Source organism: Anarhichas minor, unplaced genomic scaffold, assembly GCF_050575085.1.
Source record: "Anarhichas minor isolate MPS153535 unplaced genomic scaffold, ASM5057508v1 ptg000014l, whole genome shotgun sequence".
Lineage (NCBI taxonomy): Eukaryota > Metazoa > Chordata > Actinopteri > Perciformes > Anarhichadidae > Anarhichas > Anarhichas minor.
Window position 1 is genome coordinate 7,451,040 of NW_027466460.1, and position 23,984 is coordinate 7,475,023.

Consider the following 23,984-nt stretch of genomic DNA (forward strand, 5'->3'; position numbering starts at 1 on the left):
GTGTTCCCGAGCAAAGCACCATTTTAGGCTTTATTTTGATATAGTTATAATACAATTATATGAAAATAAATTGCATTTAAATTAATAGTTTTTTTGTCCCTTGTATTATTGTTCTGTTATTCTATTTCTTCTTCTTAATTTACCTCTCTAATAGAGAGGTAAATTAAGAAGAAGAAATAAATGGGTTTACTGGAACAGTCTGTCAGTGATGAAGCAATGGGATGGTCAAGTACAAAAAAAGCAGACCTAAAGGTATCTGAATGTCTATAAGTTATGAGATTTATATTGTCTTTTCTCTTTACGCATGTGTAAATGTATTGAAATATTGCTATGTCCTTGCATCAGCCGGTGTGGTCACAATGCAGGTCGTGAAGTCTGCAGATTGTAGAGGTGGCACACATCTCAAAGCTCAGATCTTAGTGTTTCCGAACAAGTAAAGAAATGCAGGAAACGACTTCTGCACTGCATGTTGAGCATACGTTGGCTATTCTGCACTGTGGACTTGTATTAGCATTTAATGGTTTCCCTCTCCTTTCCCACCTGTCCTCAGATATTGTCCAGTTACCATTCAATGTCCAGTAGCACATGGCTGAGGCTGCTCTGTGGCTGATCCTGACAATGCTTTCGACTAACCGCTCCGGAGGGGTGTGGGGATGAAATGGATGGAGCCCATGGCCAGACCAGTGCACCAGCTCCCACCTCCCAGCATGTCCAGCCGCAGCAAGTCTCCACCCAACTCTGGAGAAGGTAAGACATGATTCATCTGGCAACCAACCGTCAGGCATTTGGAATAGTGATGTTATGAAAGCTGTGTCCAAGATGCACCACATTTGTCATCCAGGGTTGCCTATTATGCCTCCATAGTGCCATGCAATAATAATCACATTTTGAATCATTAGTATACTAGTGTAGATATTGAATGAAAATGCATTGAAGATGAATTTAACATGTTTGTATGTTTTGAGTGGGTTAACATCCACAATATATGATATAATTTCACATGATGATTTTAAGGTTACCCATGAGGTGTAATTAGCTTTTTACTATCAACACTTGAAATGATGATGGCACTTAGAAATGACAAGGTAGTACAAAATGTAAACCTTACTTTCATGATTCATTTTTACCTCTTTACTAAATACATAAAGACACAGACACACACTCTTTTAGGGAAACAAGAGCGTGACATGTAGAAGATACATGTCAATCAGAGGATTTATTTTGATCAGCTGCAGGCTCTAACTCCATGGCATGGGTAAAGATGTTCAAAAAACCTGGAGGAGGCCTGAAGAAATCCTACCAGCCTGGGAGCATGCTGTCTCTCGCGCTCACCAAAGGCCTGCTGAATGAACCCGGGCAAAATAGCTGCTTCCTAAACAGCGCTGTTCAGGTGAAGAATCATTTTCTACCAGCTCGAAAATACTGAAAAAATACTTCAATTAAATTGCTTCACTCCACTGAAATAATGACAAAACTGTTTCAGTGTTTGGCCGCATCATTTCATTCAAATATCAAAAATCTTGTTTTTAAGATCCTTCTCTTCAATTTGAGCTTCTGAAATCCTTGAAATGGGTTTCTGTGCATGTCTGTATTTTAATGTTTTTTTTTTGCTGTCGTTAAACCGTCACAGGTGCTTTGGCAGCTGGACATCTTCAGAAGAAGTCTGAGGCAGCTCTCAGGTCACTTCTGTCTCGGTGATGCCTGCATCTTCTGTGCTTTGAAGGTTTGTTTCTGCACTCTGGGCTAAACCGGGCATTATTTGGAGTATGGTTGAATATTTCAAATTTCATCCGTCATTACTTTATGATAGCGGTGAAGAAAAAAGAAATTTGCAATCGCTGTTCATTTTCATGACAGCAACTAATTATAGTTTTTCTTTCACAGAGCATCTTCAGCCAGTTTCAGCAGAGCAGAGAGCGCGTGCTCCCCTCCGACAGCCTGCGTAACGCCCTCGCTGAAACCTTTAAGGATGAGCAACGCTTCCAACTTGGCCTGATGGATGATGCTGCTGAGTGCTTTGTACGTTGATGCTGTGCCTTTGGCTTTTATTCAAAGTAGCATCCAGTGGAAGACCTTTCCACTGTAACTGTGTATTATGTTATGGTGCTTTCTTCTCTGTAACACTGAAGGTAGAAAGAAGTAGAGTGTGTTGGATTTAGTTGATCAAGTTTCCCTTCTGGATGACATTTGTGTGTTTGATCTTTGTCTGTATAGTGCCTATATCATCTAAAATCCACTTATTTCTATAGTTCAGTCTGACTTCACATCAGAAGCTATACAATTTCATAATCTACAATACAATAGATGTTTTAAGTGTTTCACAAACATGTTCTGATCAGTTCATAGTTTGTAAGGAAACACTGCAATTGCATGTATTCAATATTTGCACTATATCTGCTTTCATTTCTTATAGGAGAACATCCTAGAGCGAATTCACTTACACATCGTTTCAGACACTGCGACGGACGCATGTTCATCCAAATCCTGCATCACCCATCAGAAGTTTGCAATGATGCTGTATGAGCAGGTAACTGTCATTTTATCTGCTAAGAAAACCCATAATAATTAGATGTATATTCATGTGAAGTACATAGGGACAAAAACTAAGTATACTAATAACAATAAAGTAAGACTCCAACAGCTGCTCTAACTGCGTGTAAATGTTAATGACCGGTCACAGGAATATACACAGGTCTTTTACTAAAATGCAATCTGTAAAATAACGCACAATTTTTTCTTTTGCAGTTTGTGTGTCGCAGCTGTGGTGCATCTTCAGACCCACACCCATTCACAGAATTCGTACATTATGTCTCAACCACAGCTTTATGGTGAGTGCTTGATTTACTGCCATGGCTTTAAAAAATGGGATACAAAATTCAGGCCAGAGTGCTAATCCTGATTTAAATGTCAAAGTATTAAATAAGATTACAAAAAAAATTATTTTATTGCAATTTTAAGCATCTTAGATCAATTTCCTTCCTGTCCTCCAGCAGTCACACCTTAAAAGCAAGTGTTGATTATTATCAACGAATCTAAGGATTGTTTGGTCTTGTGGTTTTATGAGATCTTTTCTATTTTTTGCAAAAAGTGCACAATTCCTCCTCAACTCACTTTCTGCATGCATTTTCACTTGAGTCCTGTCAAAGCAAGGATTAGATAAACAAGGCAAATCTGCACACTGCACAAAATAACTGTATGTTATAGATATTGTAAATTGTATGTGTCCACCATAAATTCTACATTCACAATGATACAAATGTTCAGTTTTGATTGACACTGCCAGGGTGGTATTATTATAACTGTATTTTATATTATTGCTTATTATTGAGGTCGGAGTTTGCAGTGGTGTCCAACTGGATTGCATGATATTCAGATGGGTTTGTAATGTTTTCCTGTATTTCCAAACATGAGGGGGGAATAATATTAGAAATTCATTTTTATATAATGCAGTCCAGTTCATACATTATGACATTAACCTCTCTGACAATGTCGACAAAAACTAAACATTATAATCTTCCTTATGTTCCTAATAAAGTCCCAATTTAAAACATTTCACATGGATTACAAGAAAACAGTTACTGTTTGTCACATATACACAGGAATATATCCACTGAGTGCTAACTATGATAGTTAAAAAATAAATAATAATTAGAAAATACATTTAAAAAGATAATATTTGGAACTAAATATTGATACAGTCTCTGTTTTTATGCTCAGCCAACAGGTTGATCGCATGTTGGGGAAGAACGAACGGCTCAGGTCAGACATGTTTGGAGAATTGCTGCAGGCAGCAAACAACACAGGTGACCAACAAAGCTGTCCGGTATGTGAATTATTGTCCTTGTTCATTTTCATTGTGATGTTTTTCTTTAACAAATCAGACATCTTTAAGTCGTGGCTAAATACATTTCCCTGTTCGTCTGGCTGAATCAAACCATAATTAAAGTGAATGCTGATTTGTCAGCCATTAATGAATAATTTAGCCTTTCTGCTGAACAGTTAGAATATGTTTCTGTAACATGGACACAAAGATTATTCTTGCAGCTAAGTAGAGTACATTCCGTGCTTTCTGCTACGACTCTGCACTTGAAGCGGCCGGAAGGAGACGGTGCCAGACTAGTGTTAGGATATAAATAGCAGTAAGGGGGTATATATCCACTGTTCTCTCATCTGTATTTGCTACCGCTGTCTTCCTCTTCAGTGTGCATCAGTTGGGTGAAGCCGAGTGCTCTGTTCCCTTAACCCGTGATTCTTACAGAAAATCCGAGCCCCAGTACTGACTTAGTGATACTGACATGCAGATAATACGGGCTGTCTGGCACTTTTCCCATCTCGCAATAGTCCTTATTATGACATTTTGAAGTGATAAGTTACAAGTTTTATTTCAGTGTGTGACAGAGAGAGATACAGAGACAAAGCCACAACCTATTACTTTGACATCTGGGGAAATTTGCTCATTTATTTATTTCTGAGATTTGAAAAACAAAGATCAATTTCACTCGCTGCACATTTTAGATCTTGTGTCTGGTTGACTGGTTTCTGTCTTGTTAGTTTTATTCCTGTATGTTTGATGTATTGCTCATTTTGAGTAATGCTCCTTGTTACATTGGTTCTTACTGGTTTGCCTTTTGATTTTATTCCCGTATCTTTGTTTTTATTGTTTGCTGTGTGTAAACATTATTGAAATAAGATTTTTGTATCGTGTTAGCTAACAAACTTATCAACACATCCAAGAGTCTGCACGATTTTGTTCAGAATTACAAAACCTGGCAATTTTGACTTCATTGGGCCAAGCTGTTTGTCAAGAAACAGAAATAAAAATGCTTTAATGTGCAATACATAACAGAGCATTAATATATCAGTAAACAACTATTTGTTATGTAAAGATATGGTGGAGTAATGTCTACTTGAGCCGAGAATGAAGTTGTTCTCCCTCTGTGTGAGTTGTTATCCGAGCTTCTCCTTGCTTTGTTGACACAGTCGGGCCGGCCGTGCGTGCTTTTATTTCATGTTCGTGCATGTGAGCGTGCCCCACTGATTAGCTCATGCACTGCTTTCGTACAGCGGTTACAACTGATAACACCGTCCTGACCAACGGCGTCATTGCGGAAGCGTAGCACCAATCTTCCGGTTCCCCCTTCAGGTAAACACGGTTAGCTCTGCCAGCACTTTTGCTTTAGTTTGCAGTGTTAGTTAGCACCGTTGGCTACGAGCCGCCGGCTCAGACGTCGCAATGTCGAGAGCCGTTGACCGGCAATAGAAATGCTTCCAAACTCGTATAAAGCACCTTTAAACCAGCTGCTCCTTGTCTCATTTTCTATTACTGTGCATCTTAATTTCACATATTCAGTCTCTTTAAAGAAACTGCTTGGAGAAAGTTCTTGCACTATTAAATTGCAAAGTAGTATTAGGACTTAATGTTTTTCTTGTTTATCAGTTGATAATATTATGAACCTTCATTTGTATTTCTTCATATTTTGCAGAGCAACTGTGGTCAAAGTATCAAGATCCGCCGTGTGCTCATGAACTGTCCAGAGATTGTCACGATTGGATTTGTATGGGATGCTGAGCAGTCTGACCTCACGGACGATGTCATTCGGTCACTTGGCCCACGTTTGAACCTGTGTGGGGTAAGAGCTGACGCAAACTTCATGAAATGACAAATCAGTTAGCTATAGACAGATATTTTATTTATTTCAATTTTTGTCTTTTTTTGCGCTAAAATTGTCATTTACTCGTACTAAATTACAATAATCACAGCTGTCAGATATTGTATGATTTTTTTTCTTCCATAAACTAGTAATGATGAAGGTCCGTGTACTGTAATGTCTAATAAACAACAACACCTCAACAGAGTATCAAAAACAGATACATACATGTTTGTTACTAGGGGAACCTGGACGCAGCATAATATAAGGTCTCCCCCCCCCTTTCTCCCACTCCCAAGAACGACCATTGCTGCTGTGATATAGTCCATAATATTTATTATTTTACACCGTTTGTAGCAATTTGCGTCGGGGTGAGCCTGGCCCAAAACAATAAACAAAACAATCTTTATTAATCAACTACCTTACCTACTCCAAACTGAACAAAAGAAAAGACAGGCAGCTTACCTAACTCCCTAACCAAAAACAGGAGAAAACAAATGTAAACAAAAGAGCGGCTCACCCCTACCACTACTTGGACTGTTGTTAACATATACGATAAGTGGTCGCCCCGATCCGTATCACAGCGATTCCCTTTGCTGTGCAGCACGGTCCGGTTGGTAGTTGGCCTCCACAGGTTCCCTCTTATACCAGGCCTCATCAGTCTCCGTCCAATCACCTGCAATTCAGCAGATACAAGAAAAACACAGACACAATGTACAGCACCACCCTAAGGCAGGGAGGCACACAGCATTTCTGATATATATATATACATTATGATGCTCGAAGTCATAACAATTTTATTTTCATAGGATTTAGCATCTGCCAAAGAGAAACATGTAGAGATCAAACTTGTCTCAATTTGCTCTATTTCAGCTTTTCAACCGTGTCACGGATGAAAATGCCAAACGGAGTGAGCTTCATCTGGTGGGGATGATCTGTTTTTCGAGTAAACACTACTCAGCCTTTGCTTATCACACCAAATCTTCAAAATGGATGTTTTTCGATGATGCTACTGTAAAGGAGGTTAGGCTCTCTGTGCTATTAATCTGCTTTATCCCTGTTACTGTGTGTTACATGCTGTTATATCGCACTCTCCTTTTTTTTTTTTTTTACCAAGATTGGATCCAAATGGAAAGATGTTGCCTCTAAATGTGTCAGGGGACATTACCAGCCGCTTCTTTTATTTTACACCAATCCTGAGGGATCTCCAGTGTCTAATGAAGATGCACCGAGACAAACCACCATGTGTCCTCGGTACAAAGCCCAAATGAATGGTGACGTGACAGGTAAGACAATTAAAACCTTGTCTACTTTGACCACCTTGGAATACATATTACTTCATATTACTTAAGGCCTTTACATCAGCATCGTATAGTTTATATACGCCAATCAATGCACTCTACAAGAAGTGTAGACCCAGACCATGGTATCACAAACCACTACCATAACAGATTTTAATAATGACTCGGTCCAGATTACCCCAAGATGATCAAGATGAAACTTTGTAAAGTACCATGGAATTATCCAAAAAGTGAAGCATGCATGCAGTAAAGTATGTTTGAGAGTCTCACCCTAACACACATGATGGTGAGGTAACATTAGGCAGCTAATATACTAGTCAGTCAGTCTTCAGTTTATGTGCCCAATAAAATGAATGTAACTGTACATATTTTCCCAAATGTTTTTCGCAAAGGTGCACATATTATATTCATATAAAAATTCTGAAGTTACTATGTTTATTATTGCTGTATACATAGGTGATATAGGTTATCTAACTAAACTTTCCACTGACATTAATACAATAATTTATTTTCTAAATAATTTGGAAAAAGAGGGTAGTTGCTGCCAGACAGCAGTGTATTTATAGTGTATTTAATATTGACGATTAATAACTGTAAATTAAAATTTGTCTGATAATTGAATTTCCATAAATCCCAGTCTATTAGAGCGTCTGAACAATTTTTATGAATGTATCACTGAGCCAAATTCAACATCAAATCGACAGCACCCATGGGAATAATCATTTCACTCTGCAAATTACAGTTGTGGTTTGCATCAGGATTGAGAGAATGCTGTTAAACCGTAGGCAGAAAGATTGTCCGACCCAGTGTGCTGGCTTGAACTTGACATGAGGATGATGCCTCTGTTGCACGCAGATTACCACCCACGCCTCCCTCCCTAATCCCTGCTCCTGTGGCCAAGCGCACTCCTGTTCCTGCTCCACGGTTCTCACTCCTCCCCTAGACATTTCCGATGTTTGCCTCCATTAATTTATCTGCTTGGTTTTTCTGGCAATGGCGCCTTGCCCATTTGGATGGATTGTTTTGCTTTAGTGTGGAGCCCAGACACTTTGACTGGCATGGGACTGGATTCTTGTTTTTATGAAAATAAGCGTAAGTGATTGTTTTTTTTGTTTTAGAGTGAGAAATGGCTCAATTAAAAAATATCTATTACATGTATTGAATGCATTTCTTGCTGTTTTGTCTTTTATTTAATCGGTTTGTATTGAGGTTAACTGATACTTTGCTGTTAATTTGCCCTGCTGTACATCTCATCCACTCTTTCAACTACAACTAACAAAGACAACTGCCCGGCAGTGTTACACTTTACTTGCATTACTAAGCTTGAGAGTCCCTGTATAACTTCAGGCAACATGATGGAGTGTGAACTGGTTAATTACTTGGCAGTTGTGGAAGGAGTACTCCATCTGAATCTAGTATCTAGTATATTTTCAGTGGAACTACCCAAATGTCAGCATTAGGCTTCATGAACAAATCTGGACCTCCATAATACTAAAGCTTACTCACTGCTGTTACTCACCGCTGCTGTAACATCCAGCAGCCATGCACATGCACACAGCATTACGCTCTCCTTATTTTACCTCATGTTTCAGAGAGGATTTATTATACTCTTAATATTGTGTTTTACTGTGGATCCTCACAATAATATGGAGCATCTTCTCCAAGTGTTAGATGAATAAAAACCCAACGATTAAGAAGGAAACAATGCAAACATGCAGAAAGATGAAGTTAAGATGTAAACGTGAAAGACTGCTATTGGGTGAATGTGCTGACTTAGAAGCAGTTCACAGCCTCTCTTGTTTCTCACGGGGACTTGCCACAGAGCCAAAGAAACACACCACAGGGTTGGCAAATGTGGCAGCATTAATGTATTTTAACATTGCTAATGATGTACTCGCATCCGTTTTTTAGTGAGATTGTTTGGGTGGTTTTGTCTCTTGCCTCGTTTGTAGAAAAGATTCAAGGTGAGAGTGCCACAGTGCAGAAATTATAGCTACATTGAAATATGTAATGAATGAGCTGGCTGGGTAGCCCTTGTTACCTCAAACTAAATACCTCCAGTGTGAATTTGTCTGACCGTTGCACCTAACGGCTATCACATTATGCTCTAACACCTATGGTAAGCCTCATATATCATGTTGTACCCGTTAAAATGTACTTACATAAATGGTTGCGTCACACCCTAATTGGTTGTTCATACCCCATGATGTTTTATGCAGGTAAAGGGAATTTAGGGCCAAATAGCAATTATGTTCTATTTGCTTCACTGATGTCTTCAGTCAGAATCAGAAAAGGTTACCCAAAAGAGCCCAAAATATATCAAAAGTTAAAAAACATCCGTGAGCAACCATTCATCTGCCATTTCAATATTTCTTTTTCTCAGTGAAACTTCCCCTTGGCAGTCCAAGCAAATTCCAGGAACCTTTCATGGAGAATTTGCAGAGGCCAAGTGAAACATCAAAAAAGGATCGAGGACATCGGAAAACAGACCAATCACAACACAAAGGTAGAGCATTGTATCTGCATAATAGGAAACACTGATAATAGAGAGGCAAAAGGCATACAGGGGCAAGCCAGTGTGGAAAAATAACGTACGTCAGAGCATGTGGATCGATAATACGTGTCCACTCTCTCTAGAAATGGCACATGCAAGATCTTCATCTCCTCCAGAGAATGGACCGAGGACTCCTGTGGACCAAAAATTAAAAACCTATCCACGCACTGAGAAGTCATCAAACCATTCAAGCAGAGGATCTCAGGAGCCACGTGGGCAGTCCTTCAGTACGCCTGGTGGTGGGCACAGCCGGAGGAACAACACCTCACCAAGTCGCCCTGATCAGGATAGCTGCCAGGAGCAATGGGAAAAAAGTGGAGGTGAAGGAAGCCGCAATAAATCGAAGTCCACTTGGAGACCCATTCGGGAGGTGTTGAATGTAGACACTGTTCTGAACGAACTGGAGCAGCGTCGTCAACAGCAACACGACAGCCCCCGGCACAGTAAGCCTTCATCACAGGAAAGAGTGCACACTGAACAAAGCCGAGACCGCGAGCGGGAATACGTACGAACCAGAGAAGATAGGAAGCAGAAGTGTTTAATGACAATTTATGAGGACGAGCAGCGGCATGAGACTGAGAGCCACAGCTCTGTAGAGTCAGAGAGCAGGGCCAACCAGCAGAGGGGCAGCAGACTTAAGGGGGGGCCAAAGACATTGCTGCGAAGTGATACCTGGACCATCCAAAGGACAGAGTCCGGCTATGAGAGCAGCGATAGACTCAGCAGTGGCTCCACCAATCCTGACTCCCCTGGCGTCGATGGCTTTGTTGTTAAAGACCAGAGATCAACACCAGAGGCACAGCTGCAAAGGTAAGAAACATTGTTCAATGGACAGTTTTTACAAGGACACATGGAGGTTACACATTCAAGAAGTGGGAACATTACAAGGTCAATTAATCACTTAGTTGTTACAGCTGTAAGTAAGGAAGTAAATAAATAAGTACTGGATTATTGAAGAACTACAAGTGTGGTATGTGAGTTGAAAGGATAGGCTAAAAATGTTTCAAGTCTGTCTTCAAATAATAGCCAGGTGCCCATATTAAGGTTGAAACTTGTTTTTTTGGTGTTGTAATCATTCCTCTTCCAGTTCAAGTTGACCATTAAAAGATTACTTCCTAATGCGCTTTCAATGGAAGTGATGGGGAAAACATGTTTTATGTATGAGTGCATTCTAAAGTTTATCTGAAGATAACAGTGGCGGGCCGTCCATTTTATATCTGGGCCTTCTGTGCTGTCCTACTACACTTGAGCCATCTCCTAATAAGCTCATTATGACGCCACAGCTATGGTTATTTGTTTCTAGGGGTGTAATAATACACGTATTCGTATTAAACCGTTCGGTACGAGGCTTACGAACCGAGCAATACGTTTGAATAATACTAGTGCATTTGGAATATGCAGAAGCTCAAATTGTGGGAAATATAATGTTTTCGGTGGACTGCGCTCACGTAACAGACAACGGGCTGTGTGACCTTTTGAACCCGGAACAATAACAAAAAACAGCTGAGGCCCCGCACGTGTCTTCAGGGAGGCTGAGCTAAACTAGCTTAGCGGGGGAACAACAGCGGCACACAATCTACGAACTCTCCCCACAGCGTTTAGCTGTTCCCCACTGATTCAGACAGGGCTAAAGCAATCGCCACATAATCCCCATTTCTCCAGACCATCATGCTTGCTTTGTAAAAAGAAAACAACAGCCCGAACGGATTCAATTGTCCGGACAATAACCCCGCGCATGACGGGATGCTTCGTAATTCACGGACAATGCATATAGTCTAAATCAATGTAATTAACACATTGACAAGAACCAGTCACATATATTTATATGACAACAAAGGAACAAATCAATCCAGCAATGCTGCAGTGCTAGAGCACGAGCCATTCATATTATTCATAAAAACGACACGATAGACAAATGAACACAGTAGTAACGCTACTGCAGATGTAAGAAAAACAAAAGCAGTTGACTTTCCAAAGCTGCCTTCACTTAAAGACAAAGTCCATCCTCCTTTCTTTATTAACAAAGTCAGTAACTCCTAAATCCGTTTCTCCTCCTCCTTCAGCCATTGAGTGTTAAAAACACAAAGCTAGGTAAAACAAAAAAAGAATCTACACCAAGCAAAATGCTAAAAATGTCATAACTTCTCTTACATATGTTTCAACCTGAACTCTTACTGAACACTAAGATCTGCCAGCTAGCTTTCTGTTTGACAAAAGTCACGCTGGCCCACTGACCAATCACGGCGCACGTTAATGCAGACGTACTTAGCAGGCTACCTGGGTAGCATCGGCACGTCAAAGAATACGCCCAACATGTCAAACTGAAGATCTGATTGGTTGAAGACTATGACAATCAACAATATCGTCCCCATTTACTTAAACTGCAAAGGCTCTCTAGCGGGCATCGGCCTCTCTCCTTACATAGAGAAATAGGGGCTGAATCTGATTGGATAAAAGCTCTCCTTAAAACAAGCTGTGCTGGAAGCAGCGCTGCAGGCTGGAAGCAGAGCAACAGAGGAAGACAGGAGCTGTACAATGAAAAAAATAAGCTAATGGGAAAAAAATTAAATGCATGTAGTGTATTTGTGAAAAATTATTAAATCATAAAATAGCTATAACTTTGTGATTCTGTTTAGGCCAGCAGAGAAGGCTTAGCTGGCCCTGACGGCCCACCACTGGAAGATAATAATAGGCCTTCAGCAATCTGAGTTAAACAAATCAACTGGATATCTTCCAAACTTCCAAAAACCTCGAAACATCGCATACAAAAGTTTTTATGCTTGGCCAAGGTGGAAAGTTTGGTGTATTGATCAAAGCAAAATTCGACGAAGCTTATTCAAGGTAATTCAATAACTAAATATATGAAATAACTCCATGGTTTTGTAAATTAAATACTGTTAATAAATTAAATAATGAAAATACTTTTTCTCAAGAACTTCAAAATCTGATAAATTTGAGTTAGTTTATACGCATGTGATTATCAATTTAAGACGTTATTGTGTATCACGATATCTCAATTTAAGTTTTCAGCACGATATGATTTCATTGAAAGACGATAACTTATATTCAATTATTGCCAGCCCTAATTATACACATGCAATACATTTCTGCATCCAACAAAGACTGGACATTCTGTCCCCCATCACTTGCATAGAAAGTAGATTAGGAAGGAATGTTTTAATGGCCAGTATGAACAGGAGGAATGATTAAAGGACGCGCAACCTGTTTCAGTGTTCATATGGGCACCTGACTTGTTTTAAGAATGACTTTAAAAAATGGGAAACCTATCCTTTAACAGGATATTTACATGGAAATTAGAAACCCTTTAATTCATGGAAGAAAATCGTGTTGGTTTATATTATATATTATATATTAGTTTATATAAATATCTTTGTCATTCAGTAATTAGGCTCCACCATGGAAATAGTGACATTATTATGTAATTAGCGATGAATATTGACGGACCACATGCTTTTCAACCATTTCTCGGTACACTTCCTTCAGTACATTCTTTCACTAGTTTGTTATTCTGAGAGTCGTGATGGGTGATAACACTACAGTGTCTGCTTCATCAGTCAGAAATACTTTGGATTTCCTTGGAAACTAAAACTGAACTGCACATGACATCGCCTTTCAAATACCTTGTGCTATATATAATCTGAATGTAGCAGGAAGAAAGCTGAAACTTCTCGATTGAAGTAAAGCTGAGTGAAGTTCATATAATCTACACAGACTGTTCAATCCTTCTCCAGAAAACATCACACCTTGCTGTTGTTTTACTTTAGTGGACAATAAACATCTGTAGGCAGAGAATTGGATTGAATGCTTCATGTAAATTGCAACATCTAAACAGAAATGTTTTCCTGAAATGTTCTGAACATTACTGGGGATATATACTGTATATGTATAAAAGTATCCACGGCATGATTTTCTTTAAATGAAGGATATCGTGATAATAAATTGATGATAAATGTTAAGATGTTGTTGGTTAGTGTTGCAGCTGTATATTCTTGTTAATGTGCTTCACAGCTCTGCATTTATAAGGAGAAAATGCACTTAATGTGACTGTAAGAGTGAGTGGTACCAGGAACTACTGTTTATATATTAGGGTTTGAAATGATCAAACTTTTAAAGGCTTACTGTCACCAAATACAAACTGAATCAGTATCAAACAATACATAATGCGTTATATAAGACATTTTAAGCAACTATAGTACAAATAGAATCAGATAAATCTTATTTGTAATAAAACTTATTTGGACATTAAAATCAAGTTGGACATGAGCAGACTCTGCCAGTGTTTTTCCCTTGGTGCTTTGCAATATGTGATGCCCATGACCATGAAAGTTGGTTTGTTTGTTGCTTGCTGTGCTTACTGCTTTTTCAAAAAACGAATTGACTTATCATGAAAACGGGATTGATTGAAAACTTGTGAAAATAATTTTAGTGTTTTATTTTCAGTCAGCTGCACCAAAAGGGAGGCGATGCCAAATCAAGTATAATGTCCTCTCCTTCAAACAATGGTAAGTTCCAAGATGTTAAAGGCTTCCTTTTTGAGTCTTTAGACTGTAATAAGTTAATTAAATAAACGGTTTTGATAGTCACTTCACAACGAGTGAAATTAATAATCAACCCGTGGCAACAAATCCACATCAAGTCATCTTTAAAAATATATAATGGCAGTGTTTTAAAAAGCAGAGGAGGAAAAATAAGGACAGGATGAGACACCAACAATGAAAATAGCATGAGGTGAAAATCATAACATGATAAGAGAATAGAAGAACATGTCAGGGTAAGTTATGTTTTACATCTAATCTGCTATACTTCCAGAGAAAGATTTACAGGGAAATTGAGAACTATGAGTCTTACGGCATCAGATTTGTAAATACAAGATCTACAAGTTTTCTGTCATTGCAAAATACGTTTGGTATTTATGCACACCTTACATAACTTCATTTCAAAGAGAGGAAGAAAGGTTATTCATGTCTTTCTTTCTCTATGTTTCTGTTAGTCTAACAGATGAAGTGTGAGCTGGTAATGTGAGAGTAATTGAAGATTGATTTCTGAGCTCGGACTGGCTTCTTCACCTCTTCAGCCCCGCACAGGCATTAATCTGATGATAATCCCACAAAGCTTATTCAGATAGCACAGCTGGACGTGGCTGCCGGCATTGTCGTAAATATCTTTCTGTTTCATGCAGTACTTTGAGTGTGCTGCACATGATACATTATCGAGGCTATATGTGCATCTATAGCCAGTGTTACCAGCAGACAGCTAACGCTTTTATCCTTGCATGGGCCTCTCCGGGGCAACAGCAAAGAAAAAAATGACACATCTATTTTTAAAGGGAAGGAATTCAGCACCATGCTGAGTGAGCGTGCTGGCTGCTTCATCCAGCTGTGAGAAAGTCGAGTGTGATTAATACTCTTCTGCTGCCACCTGGTGTCCAGAGAGAGCATCGGTTTCATCGTAGAATGTGTCGATAATTTTGTCTCCACTTGGTCTCTACTTTTGATTCATTTTGTTTTATTGTAAGTGCGTGCAGATATGCCTTGTTAATATTTAGGAAAGAAGATTAGGAGAAAAATAAATCTGAATTATGTGATTAAAGTCTAAAATCTGCGATTTAGCAGATTATGACTTAATTCTCAGGATTCTGCATTCGATCTCTAAATTCTGAGAAAGCAAGTCATGAATCTCACTCATTGCACTTAAATCTCTTTTTGTTCCACTTGTCTCTAATCTTCTTCCTCAAACGCCTTCTCATTTGTTGTATTCTTAAGATTTTTATTTTCTGACATAGTTTAGAAGATTTTCTCTGTTCTTAATTTGTTCAATTGAACTCTAAAGAAGAGGAAAGGTCAGAAGATACAAATATATTACCTCTTGCACTAATTACAGTATGTAAATATTAATTACAGTATGTAATACTGTAATTACTTTAAAAGGAGGCGAGCAATACAACTTTATATTTCATTTTTAAATATAATTCATTTTTCTTCCTCGCTCACTATATTTTGATCACCTTTGTTTTTATCTGTCATAGGTAAACATCAACCCAAACCTCAGGGAAAGAACAATGACCAAGTTTCACATTCACATCTAAAGTGCAGTCCAAGTGCGAGGTAGTGCCCTTTATTAAAAACTATATATAACTTGTTCTAGTATGACACTATAAGGACTCATAAATTGGATTTCCATTCATATTAAATTATAATTTCCATCATTCTTTCTTGTAGACGGAAATCAAAGTACACTTGTAATACCTCCAGAAAAGCAGTATCCTCAGAGAGGGAGTCCACTGGTTCAGACAACAGGCCGAGTGAGCAGACCAACTGCAGAGGGCACACAGGAGAAAGTACAGCTCTGAGGCACATTACAAAAACCAGCAGCTCTGAATGGAACAGCTCCGATGATCTCGCTCTCTCTGAGCCCGAGGACAGAGAAAACACTGGCACCTCTGAATCCCAGTGTCCTCATATAACCCTGCCATACCACCCTCCCAGCAATGTGACTGCAGAACTGCTCCAACAGAACAATCAGCGTCAGCTCGGAACGACAGGGTCGCCTCACCTTCGACCGCCCCAGCGGATCTCTCCTCACCAGGGGGAAACGAGCCACGCGGTCTTTCGTCAGAGGATGCTTCAAGAACCCTTTCCATCTAGTCCTCGACTTTCGTCCACGTCCTATGTTAGTCCTCACAGGAGGCCTGACATTTCAGGCCTCAGAACCTTCTCAGATGCAAGTTCCAAGTCGGGCTCTGACCCAGAGAGGAGTACCCCATCATCATGTGAAAGTGAGGAAAGACTGACTGGATGCAGAGTGGAACAAGCAGCGCCAGCTCAAGAGGTTTCTCTAACAACATACTTCACTGTGGATAACTGCATGACGGAAACGTACCGCCTCAAGTACCACAACCAGAGGCCTCTTGTCCTCTCAGCCACGGTGCCGCGGACAGTGGTTGTGACTGAGCGCAGAGATACCAGCCACACACTCCCCACTGACACATACTCACAAGATGTGCCAAAAGCCAGACCTGAAACAAGTAAGCCTCTCTAATATGCAAACCTGAATGTAGGGCTGACCATTCGGAAAACATTCTGTATGAACTGAGAAATATATATATATATATATTCAGCTCTAGCAGATATTCCTTTCATTTCTGGTGTTTCAGGCCATTGAGGACAATGTGGTAAATCAGTCAGCAGATCTATTGTATTTTTTGATAATTTCTGCATCAATGTAATGAAGTACCTTGCGTTAATTCCTGTCTGGTTATTTTGAATACATTAACAGTTGCTCAATTAATTATTAAGACAATTTACTATTTCACGATATATAAACCACAATATAAAATGATACACGGGAGGTTTTATGCCCACTCATACCTGACAGTTATTGGAAAAGACAAAATGACAGTATTCAGTTTCTTTCTTTGTAGTGGTGTAAATGTACACATAAATCATAAAATATCATTTAAACAAGGCTCTTTTTCTTTACAGGCCATAATAGCAATAAACCCACTGCAAAATGGAACCCAGTGACAGCCAAAGGACTGGATGGCCGTGGTTTTTTATGAGTGTTACTTGGAAAGGTTTGTTTACATGGAAGGACAGTGGTCAGTAGAGTACAAACTGGATGCCAAAGAGTTAAAGAATGGAAACACGTGTTGAAGAATCTCCAAATCGAGTGGAATTTGTTTATGCAAGCTTGTCACATAAGTAAAAGCTATTTCTGAATGCTGTGCGTATATTTTGACGGATAGTCAACCATCACGCATACTGTACTGTCTTCCATCATCCCGCAGTATTGCTGCGATAAGATTTAGTTTTAACCAGAATCTGGACTGATTTTAGTTTGCACAAAGGGTTCTTGAATCTTTATTATTCTTTTGAATCACCTTATGTCCAGTTTAAATGTGTATTTTTGTTACTTGTGCAGTAGTCCTACAGAAGTGCAGCAGAATTGAAGATATACCAATATATTTCAAGTAAGGCATGAGAGACTAGCTGTACCGTAATTAGACAAAGATAAAAGAAGGAAGTGTGAAGGCAAATCACTGCTCGTGAAAATATATATTTCAGATACTATAAAAGAATATGATGTCATTCTACAGAACAAATTAAAAGCAGCAGGTTATAAAAATGGCTTACTTATTTGCACTAGTCAAAGGAGTAATATCTGGGCAACTTCAAACTGTATGCACTTTGAGGGCTTTATGACACCAGGGAACAGACATTGCAACACTCCAGTTACTGTTTTCTTCAGACTGTTATCATTTATCAGTTATTTTACAACATGTCTGTGTTCATGAATGACTGGGGGCTGCCCTGTACTTGTCAACTTGTTTGGCTGTAAAAGAAAATCTGTCGACAAAGATTATTCTGCCATTATTCATTGATATGGAAAGATCTTTCTCAAAGTGTGATTGAGCATGACTGTGTTCAGTTTCTGGCAGTCTAAAAATCCTTCAATTTGGTGACTATGATGTTCTGTAGTTGGGGTAGCCCTCATGTTATTCAGTAGGTCATTATATACTGTACCACCATGTCACCATTTGTATTCTACCTTTGATTGTGTTGGGTCTTGTGATCTTTTTTTGTAATTCACAGTGATGTCAAATCGTATTTTATCAGTCTTCCTTTTGAAGTAGACTGGCTTTAACAGGTCTGTATTTGCAGGTATTTTCATAATGATGCCAATATAATTAATATGCCTATTTGATATTGACCATACAACACAACAATTATTTTAGTTTGTAAGACTAATGTTCTCAAACCTGCATGTGGCCTTTACAAAATCTTACTAGCTGTGTGTACAGCATACGCATGAGCATGATAGTACTGGACTTTGAGTCCAACAAACATAACTTATATTAGATTTTACTTAATTGGAACAAAACCAATTTATTAAATAGAAAATTTACAGTTAATTTGGAAGCTTTTTTAACATTGGTATGAATGTTGTCGTATGTTGTATTCTGTACAGCCGACATTCCCGAAAACACATGGAAATCAGTGTTGTTCTATTTTAGAATATTGATATAAATTTTCTTTTGTGGGATTTAAATCTTTTCCTAAACATACAGCCATTAATGCATATTTTTTCACTTAGTATTTCTGTATACCCACAATAACCTTCATCCAGGTATTTCTCAACTAGTTCAACCGCACACAGTCACCTAATCTCCTATGTGTGTGTGTTGTGTTTGTGTCGTCTGACACTAAAGGATGGTGTTTAGAGATTTATGTGTGTGTGTGTGTGTGTGCGTGTGTTTGTGTGCGCAACCACACCTAAACTTGTATGTTGAGCATCCACTTGCGTTTGTCATTGTTTATTTATTGACACTGTTTAAATTCACTTTGCTCAAGCAGTCTAATCGTTCAAATAACATCATATAAGGATGCGTTTACACACGATTGTGCTGTTGTAATTAAAATCATTCATTTTACTGTTATTTTAAGATATGTAATATATTCAAAGGATAAAGAATTCTCTAAACTACTGGATTAGATGACGTTCAGTTGGAGTGTATTAACCAGATTGAACTAAATGTTGTCTCACTGTTTTTTGTGCTTTCTTATGTGACTAATGCTTATATCATTTATTTCCAATAATTATCATGTTATTTACCTTTTGTCTTCATCTGTAAAATATGAATTGTTTTCACACAAGTTGTCATTTATATTCTGAACTTTGTGTCTTTGGTTGTATCAAGAGTGCCTTGACATTTTTTAGTGGGACATGTTATTTGTGAGTGAAACCACATTTGGGGAATGAAGGAGATGAATGAAAGGGATGGAGGAAGTCATGCAAAACTTTTTAAATATGCAATGCTAATCGTGACATATCTGATAACACTCCTCTGACTCGCACCATTGTACTATGGGTGTGTTGGAGTTATGGGGGATGGGTTTGTGCCAGGTACGATATTAATAAAAGCCCTTTGACACTTGGAAGTTACAACAACAGCAGCAGAGTCTCTCTTCACTCTGCATCCAGCTGCACTTGGCAAAAGTTTGACTTCCATACTTTAAATGTCAGAGGCAGAAAAATGAGAAAACCTGTGCTTGTACAGTAAGTGGCAAGTGCTTCTCACCTTCCCAGTTTGAAAGAGCCTTAATTTACAATAACTGAAAGATTGAGTTGGGTTATTAAATGTGCATGCATGCCCGTGTGTCTGTTTAGGTGCGAGCTCTGGGAAAGGGAGCTGATAATTGGGTTTCCTATTGCATCCAAGATCCATAGTCTTCAGTCACAGTAAGGCTTTATATACTAGAGGGGCCTATTTGACAAAAGGTCTTTATGTCCTGCGTCACATAACGTCACAGTTGGCATTTCATCAATCCATATCATTTATCTTGTGCGGGGACAGAACGTAATTACACTTTATTGCATCAACACTCAAGAACAAAGGAGAACTTTCCCTGTTATGTCACTGATTCTATCTGATAAGTTACTGGCTGATATGGCCTGATGTGTTGGAACTGTATGCCTCCCTGAATCCTACTGTCATACCTCTGTGTGTGGTTAGGATTTGGCCTGACATTACTGTTGAATTGAGTTCTTGGTGCTTCAGTGAATGCTTCATGACTTGTGTAAGTACAGATCAATTTAAAGAAACATATAAAATCTGTCTACACATTATATTTTTGTAGATAATATATATTTATTTTTATTTATTGTTGAATAAAGTTTAAATTATTGTATCACTCTCAAATTAGTCCTTTCACTGCATATGTTTTTTCAAACCCTAGAGGCCTCTGGCTCCGGCCCCTGCTTGAAAATGAGATGCCCAAAATGAATAGTGTATCTCTGAAACGGCAAAGTCTATTTGGTATCATCATAAAGGTAACACTTGTTGGATTTCTGCAGAGGTGCAAGCATCAGTATTTACAGTATATGTAACAGAGTCAGCGTAAATAAAGATGGAACACAGCATAAATGAAAGATTTCATTTGCAACTAACAAAACTGTACACTGTACAGAGTGAATACCCCGTTTGGATGGTGCAGGTGCAGCCCATAGCAAACCATATCACAACAGCTGAACAGAGGCAGAGCAACGTTGGAGGGGTTTTAGTCGAGGCATGTAAAGGTGAAATCTCCAAATTGGTCATTTGGGTACATTTAGTTTCCATCTGTGCAATTTGAAATGTTCTCAGATAATTGTAAAACTCATTTAGTTATATTAATATGTCACTATAGCTATTATTTTCCTCTTTTTTTAAAACTCAATCAACCAGACCTCTATACATGTTCTCATTCAAAGAAAACCATAACCCATTGGTCTAGAATGAGTGCAGTACTACAATTCTTCCACCAGGAGGAGACATAGACTGTGTTTTCACATGCAAGGCTGAGGATAGGCTGCTCCTTGCTGGAGGAAGGTAGAGTGCAAATTCTCCTTCATGCAAATGAATAGACACGGCTGGAATTGACTCAAAAATCATCCAGAGACAATGTAGTAGCCATAAGTAGCGTTGATATTCCCTCGAACACAATTTTTTATTTTACAAAACAACAAAGTATATATAAATATATAACAGTCTATTTGTCCTCCTCTATTCTGCCGCTGGTTCAGGGGGGTTTGGTCGTAGAGTGATCAAACATGTACCGTTGGAATCTGTGGAGTCTCGGCTTTCTTAGTGCCTTATTGTTTATGCAAGTAGCATGAAGTTGGCAAAATCACTTGCAGCCCTAACGTCCATGCACCTTTATCATGTTTTTTGCTGTGTACTTATTTAGTTGCTTGGTGTTGGAATTGTGTTTTGTCTCAGTAAAAATGGTTATTGTGAGCTTTTAGCCGAGCTTCTTTCCGTTTGATGAGTATGTAGAATGAGTTGTTATTGCATGTTCATTGTTAACAAATGCCCCCAGTACCAGGGATTGATGGCTTTCAAGACCTCCAACAAACCTCCACAGGTTCTCACTGAAAATGATCATTTCGATAAGAATAAAACAGCAAAACACAGAAAACAGGCAGTAACAGTGTGTTTTTATTACTGAAGGTATCAAAATCCTGTGCAATTCAAATCTGTTTCATATACTTTATGGGTGTAGGCTAGTGCACATTTTACAGGTGATGTTGGTATAAGTTGCTGGTAATCTTCAAGTCAAAAATTTCCTTTTAAAGTTTTGCTGATCAGTTTGGTCTAATCCTTCTTGAAAATCCTCTTTGCGTCCACACCTTCATAGTTGTAGGTCTGTTGATAAAAGATCATGTCAGATATGGTTATTATATATAACTTGACTTATAAATGAAATTCTGTATTTGAGCTCCTTATCCATAACGTATTAACATATGTAACTTGGTATAAGGTATCCGATTTTGACTGGTGTATATGTGTATTCAAAACATGTCACAGTATCTCTTAACAATATAAAATAACCTGTATCTCAGCACCTTCTTTAACGGCTTCCCAAGTGTGAGGTACAAAATGTGGATTTTTCGTGCCCCAATTTGCATGGATATAAATTCACCCTACCTGTATAAGTTCATCTCCTTGGACAATTCTGGTTGTTGTCAGTTGCTTCCCGTTGTCCTTCCTATTGAAGATCCCCTTCATCATGTCTCCCTCCATGGCCCACGAGCCCTGCAGGGTGAAACATGAAACTTATTCATAACATGAATATTAGGTGGGTAAAGTTTTAAAACTTTGACTGTTTGTGGTAGTGAGTTAAAATCAACTGGACACAATGGTTACCACAATAAAAGTCTTTAGCTAACAGATTAACTTTTTCCTTGCCACTCAAGGGTCCAAAGTCTAAAGTGGCTGAAATACCCAGCTCATCTTAAAGTATGTAGAACTAAACAATTGCACAAAATCACAAAAATGTAGATCATTTGAGTCAAGCGCAAGTCTTTTCTTGTAAAAGTCAGTTTTTGAGTTATTAGAAAGTGTAATGATGAAAAAAAGCACATCCACTAGATGGCACTTTTACTTACTGATAGTTCTGTTCCATCTGCAAGGCTGTACTCAAAGGTAACCCCCAGGGTGAAGTCTAATTCCAGGTTGCGGAAATTGCTGCTCTCCTTGACATGAAAATTGTCTCCGGTCTGTTCGATGCTCATCTTGAGGTTGTCGTGAGCAGCCAGCTTCCTCTTCACCATGTTAATTCCTATCAACAGATTCATTGGAATATGTTCAGTATAGGCTTTGAACAATCAGAGGATGTTTGTCAGGATGTAATCACTTTCCATGCGCATATAGCTCCTTCGTTTGTGTATTTGTAGAGGTTAGTAGGTACAAAAGCCAAATCACAAACATGTTCAGTCGGTCATTGTTCCACCAGGTGTTTTCATGTGAGACTTAAGCATTTAAAGACCGAAGATTTTAACTAATATCTTGACTGCATACATAAAAATAAAACTGAATGAATGAATTTGATCGAATAATTTTTTTTAGGATTCTCAGTTTGCTTCCTAACTGACATTTTGTCTTAGAAACAATTATTTTCATGAAATTAAAACTTTATTAATGCTTCAACAGCTGCTATCAGATCTTGGTTATATTGTTGTCATCTTATTACACAAAGAGTAAACATGTTAATGGGACACACTGTGATTTTTCAACCATATTCCATATATGAAACATGCCATTCCGTCCTCAGCATTGTATCAGCTCAGTTTGATATCACTCACCCATCTTTTCCATGAATTTCTCGTAGTTATCATTGCGATCAATTTTCCAGTTGCCGTTGTAGGTCATGGTGGCTGTGAGGGTGAGCTGGACAACTCTGCAGTGAGGAGTGTCTCACTCAGAGTCTGCCACTCCTTTTAAACCACACTCCCTCTTATCTGGCCATCTAATCTCAGTGCTGATGTGGCCGTTTAAAGCTCATATTTTCTCAAGGCAATATCCACAGCTGCAGTTGATTGGGCAATGCCAATGTCCTTAACAGAGCTGCACCATAGCCAATCAATCTTACCATATGGTGTACTTTTTGAATATTAGAATGGTTGACACATCCTGTTTCACCTCTATCTCTGTTTGCAAAGGGTGTTGGTCACCATGAATTCAGTGAGGAAACGAAGTGACTAAGCATGCAGCAAATACAACTAAAATATATGTTTTTATTTAACTTGCAACTCAATCACGATTCGAATATCTAGTTTTTGGCCCTTGTACGTACAGCTGACCAAAAAAAAAAATAACTAAACAAACCTGTTGAAGCATATGTGAATGCAATGATTCCACTACTTTAAATGTGACTGTCTCTGATGTCATTTTGCCAAACCTCTTATCTTTAAACCAATATATTTCTGATGTAATTGCCTGGTACAAAACGGTGTGGTTGTTAATGTGTTCCCAATGATACCTTTGACCTTAATCTGGCCATTGTGACCATAAACGTGACCTTTGATATTTGAAGTTAATAAACTCATGCGTGTCATTGAGATACACTAAACTAAACATTATGTTTTTTATAGTTATTCTGGGAAAACATGAAGCTTATGCAGATGAGAAAATGACTATAG

At 38.6% G+C, this 23,984-nt stretch overlaps 2 protein-coding genes across 2 annotated transcripts; one reads left to right on the forward strand and one right to left on the reverse strand.

Annotated features, from left to right (window-relative positions):
- Window positions 1–653: 653 nt before the first annotated feature.
- On the forward strand, window positions 654–17,082 carry usp53b (ubiquitin specific peptidase 53b). Its single transcript, XM_076091900.1, has 16 exons — window positions 654–747; window positions 1,230–1,390; window positions 1,631–1,723; window positions 1,885–2,019; window positions 2,414–2,527; window positions 2,746–2,828; window positions 3,718–3,823; window positions 5,484–5,630; window positions 6,522–6,671; window positions 6,766–6,934; window positions 9,333–9,455; window positions 9,587–10,313; window positions 13,965–14,026; window positions 15,550–15,628; window positions 15,743–16,548; window positions 17,006–17,082. Exons 1-16 carry the CDS (start codon window positions 654–656, stop codon window positions 17,080–17,082), a joined length of 3,126 nt encoding a protein of 1,041 aa, XP_075948015.1.
- Window positions 17,083–21,657: 4,575 nt separating this feature from the next.
- fabp2 (fatty acid binding protein 2, intestinal) lies at window positions 21,658–23,214 on the reverse strand. The gene is made up of 4 exons (XM_076091902.1): window positions 23,148–23,214; window positions 22,452–22,624; window positions 21,991–22,098; window positions 21,658–21,708 (listed from the first exon to the last, which is right to left on the reverse strand). The coding sequence occupies exons 1-4, from the start codon at window positions 23,212–23,214 to the stop codon at window positions 21,658–21,660; spliced, it is 399 nt and encodes a 132-aa protein (XP_075948017.1).
- Window positions 23,215–23,984: the final 770 nt, after the last annotated feature.

Excerpts from the sequence above, each read along its gene's own strand:
- usp53b (XM_076091900.1), top strand. The coding sequence starts at position 654 with ATGAAATGGATGGAGCCCATGGCCAGACCAGTGCACCAGCTCCCACCT. Across the intron at positions 748-1,229 it reads TCCACCCAACTCTGGAGAAG|CTGCAGGCTCTAACTCCATG; the intron begins GTAAGACATGAT and ends TATTTTGATCAG. Across the intron at positions 16,549-17,005 it reads AAAAGCCAGACCTGAAACAA|GCCATAATAGCAATAAACCC; the intron begins GTAAGCCTCTCT and ends TTTTCTTTACAG.
- fabp2 (XM_076091902.1), bottom strand. The coding sequence starts at position 23,214 with ATGACCTACAACGGCAACTGGAAAATTGATCGCAATGATAACTACGAG. Across the intron at positions 22,099-22,451 it reads CAGATGGAACAGAACTATCA|GGCTCGTGGGCCATGGAGGG; the intron begins GTAAGTAAAAGT and ends TTCACCCTGCAG. Across the intron at positions 21,709-21,990 it reads AAGGAGATGAACTTATACAG|ACCTACAACTATGAAGGTGT; the intron begins GTAGGGTGAATT and ends TTTTATCAACAG.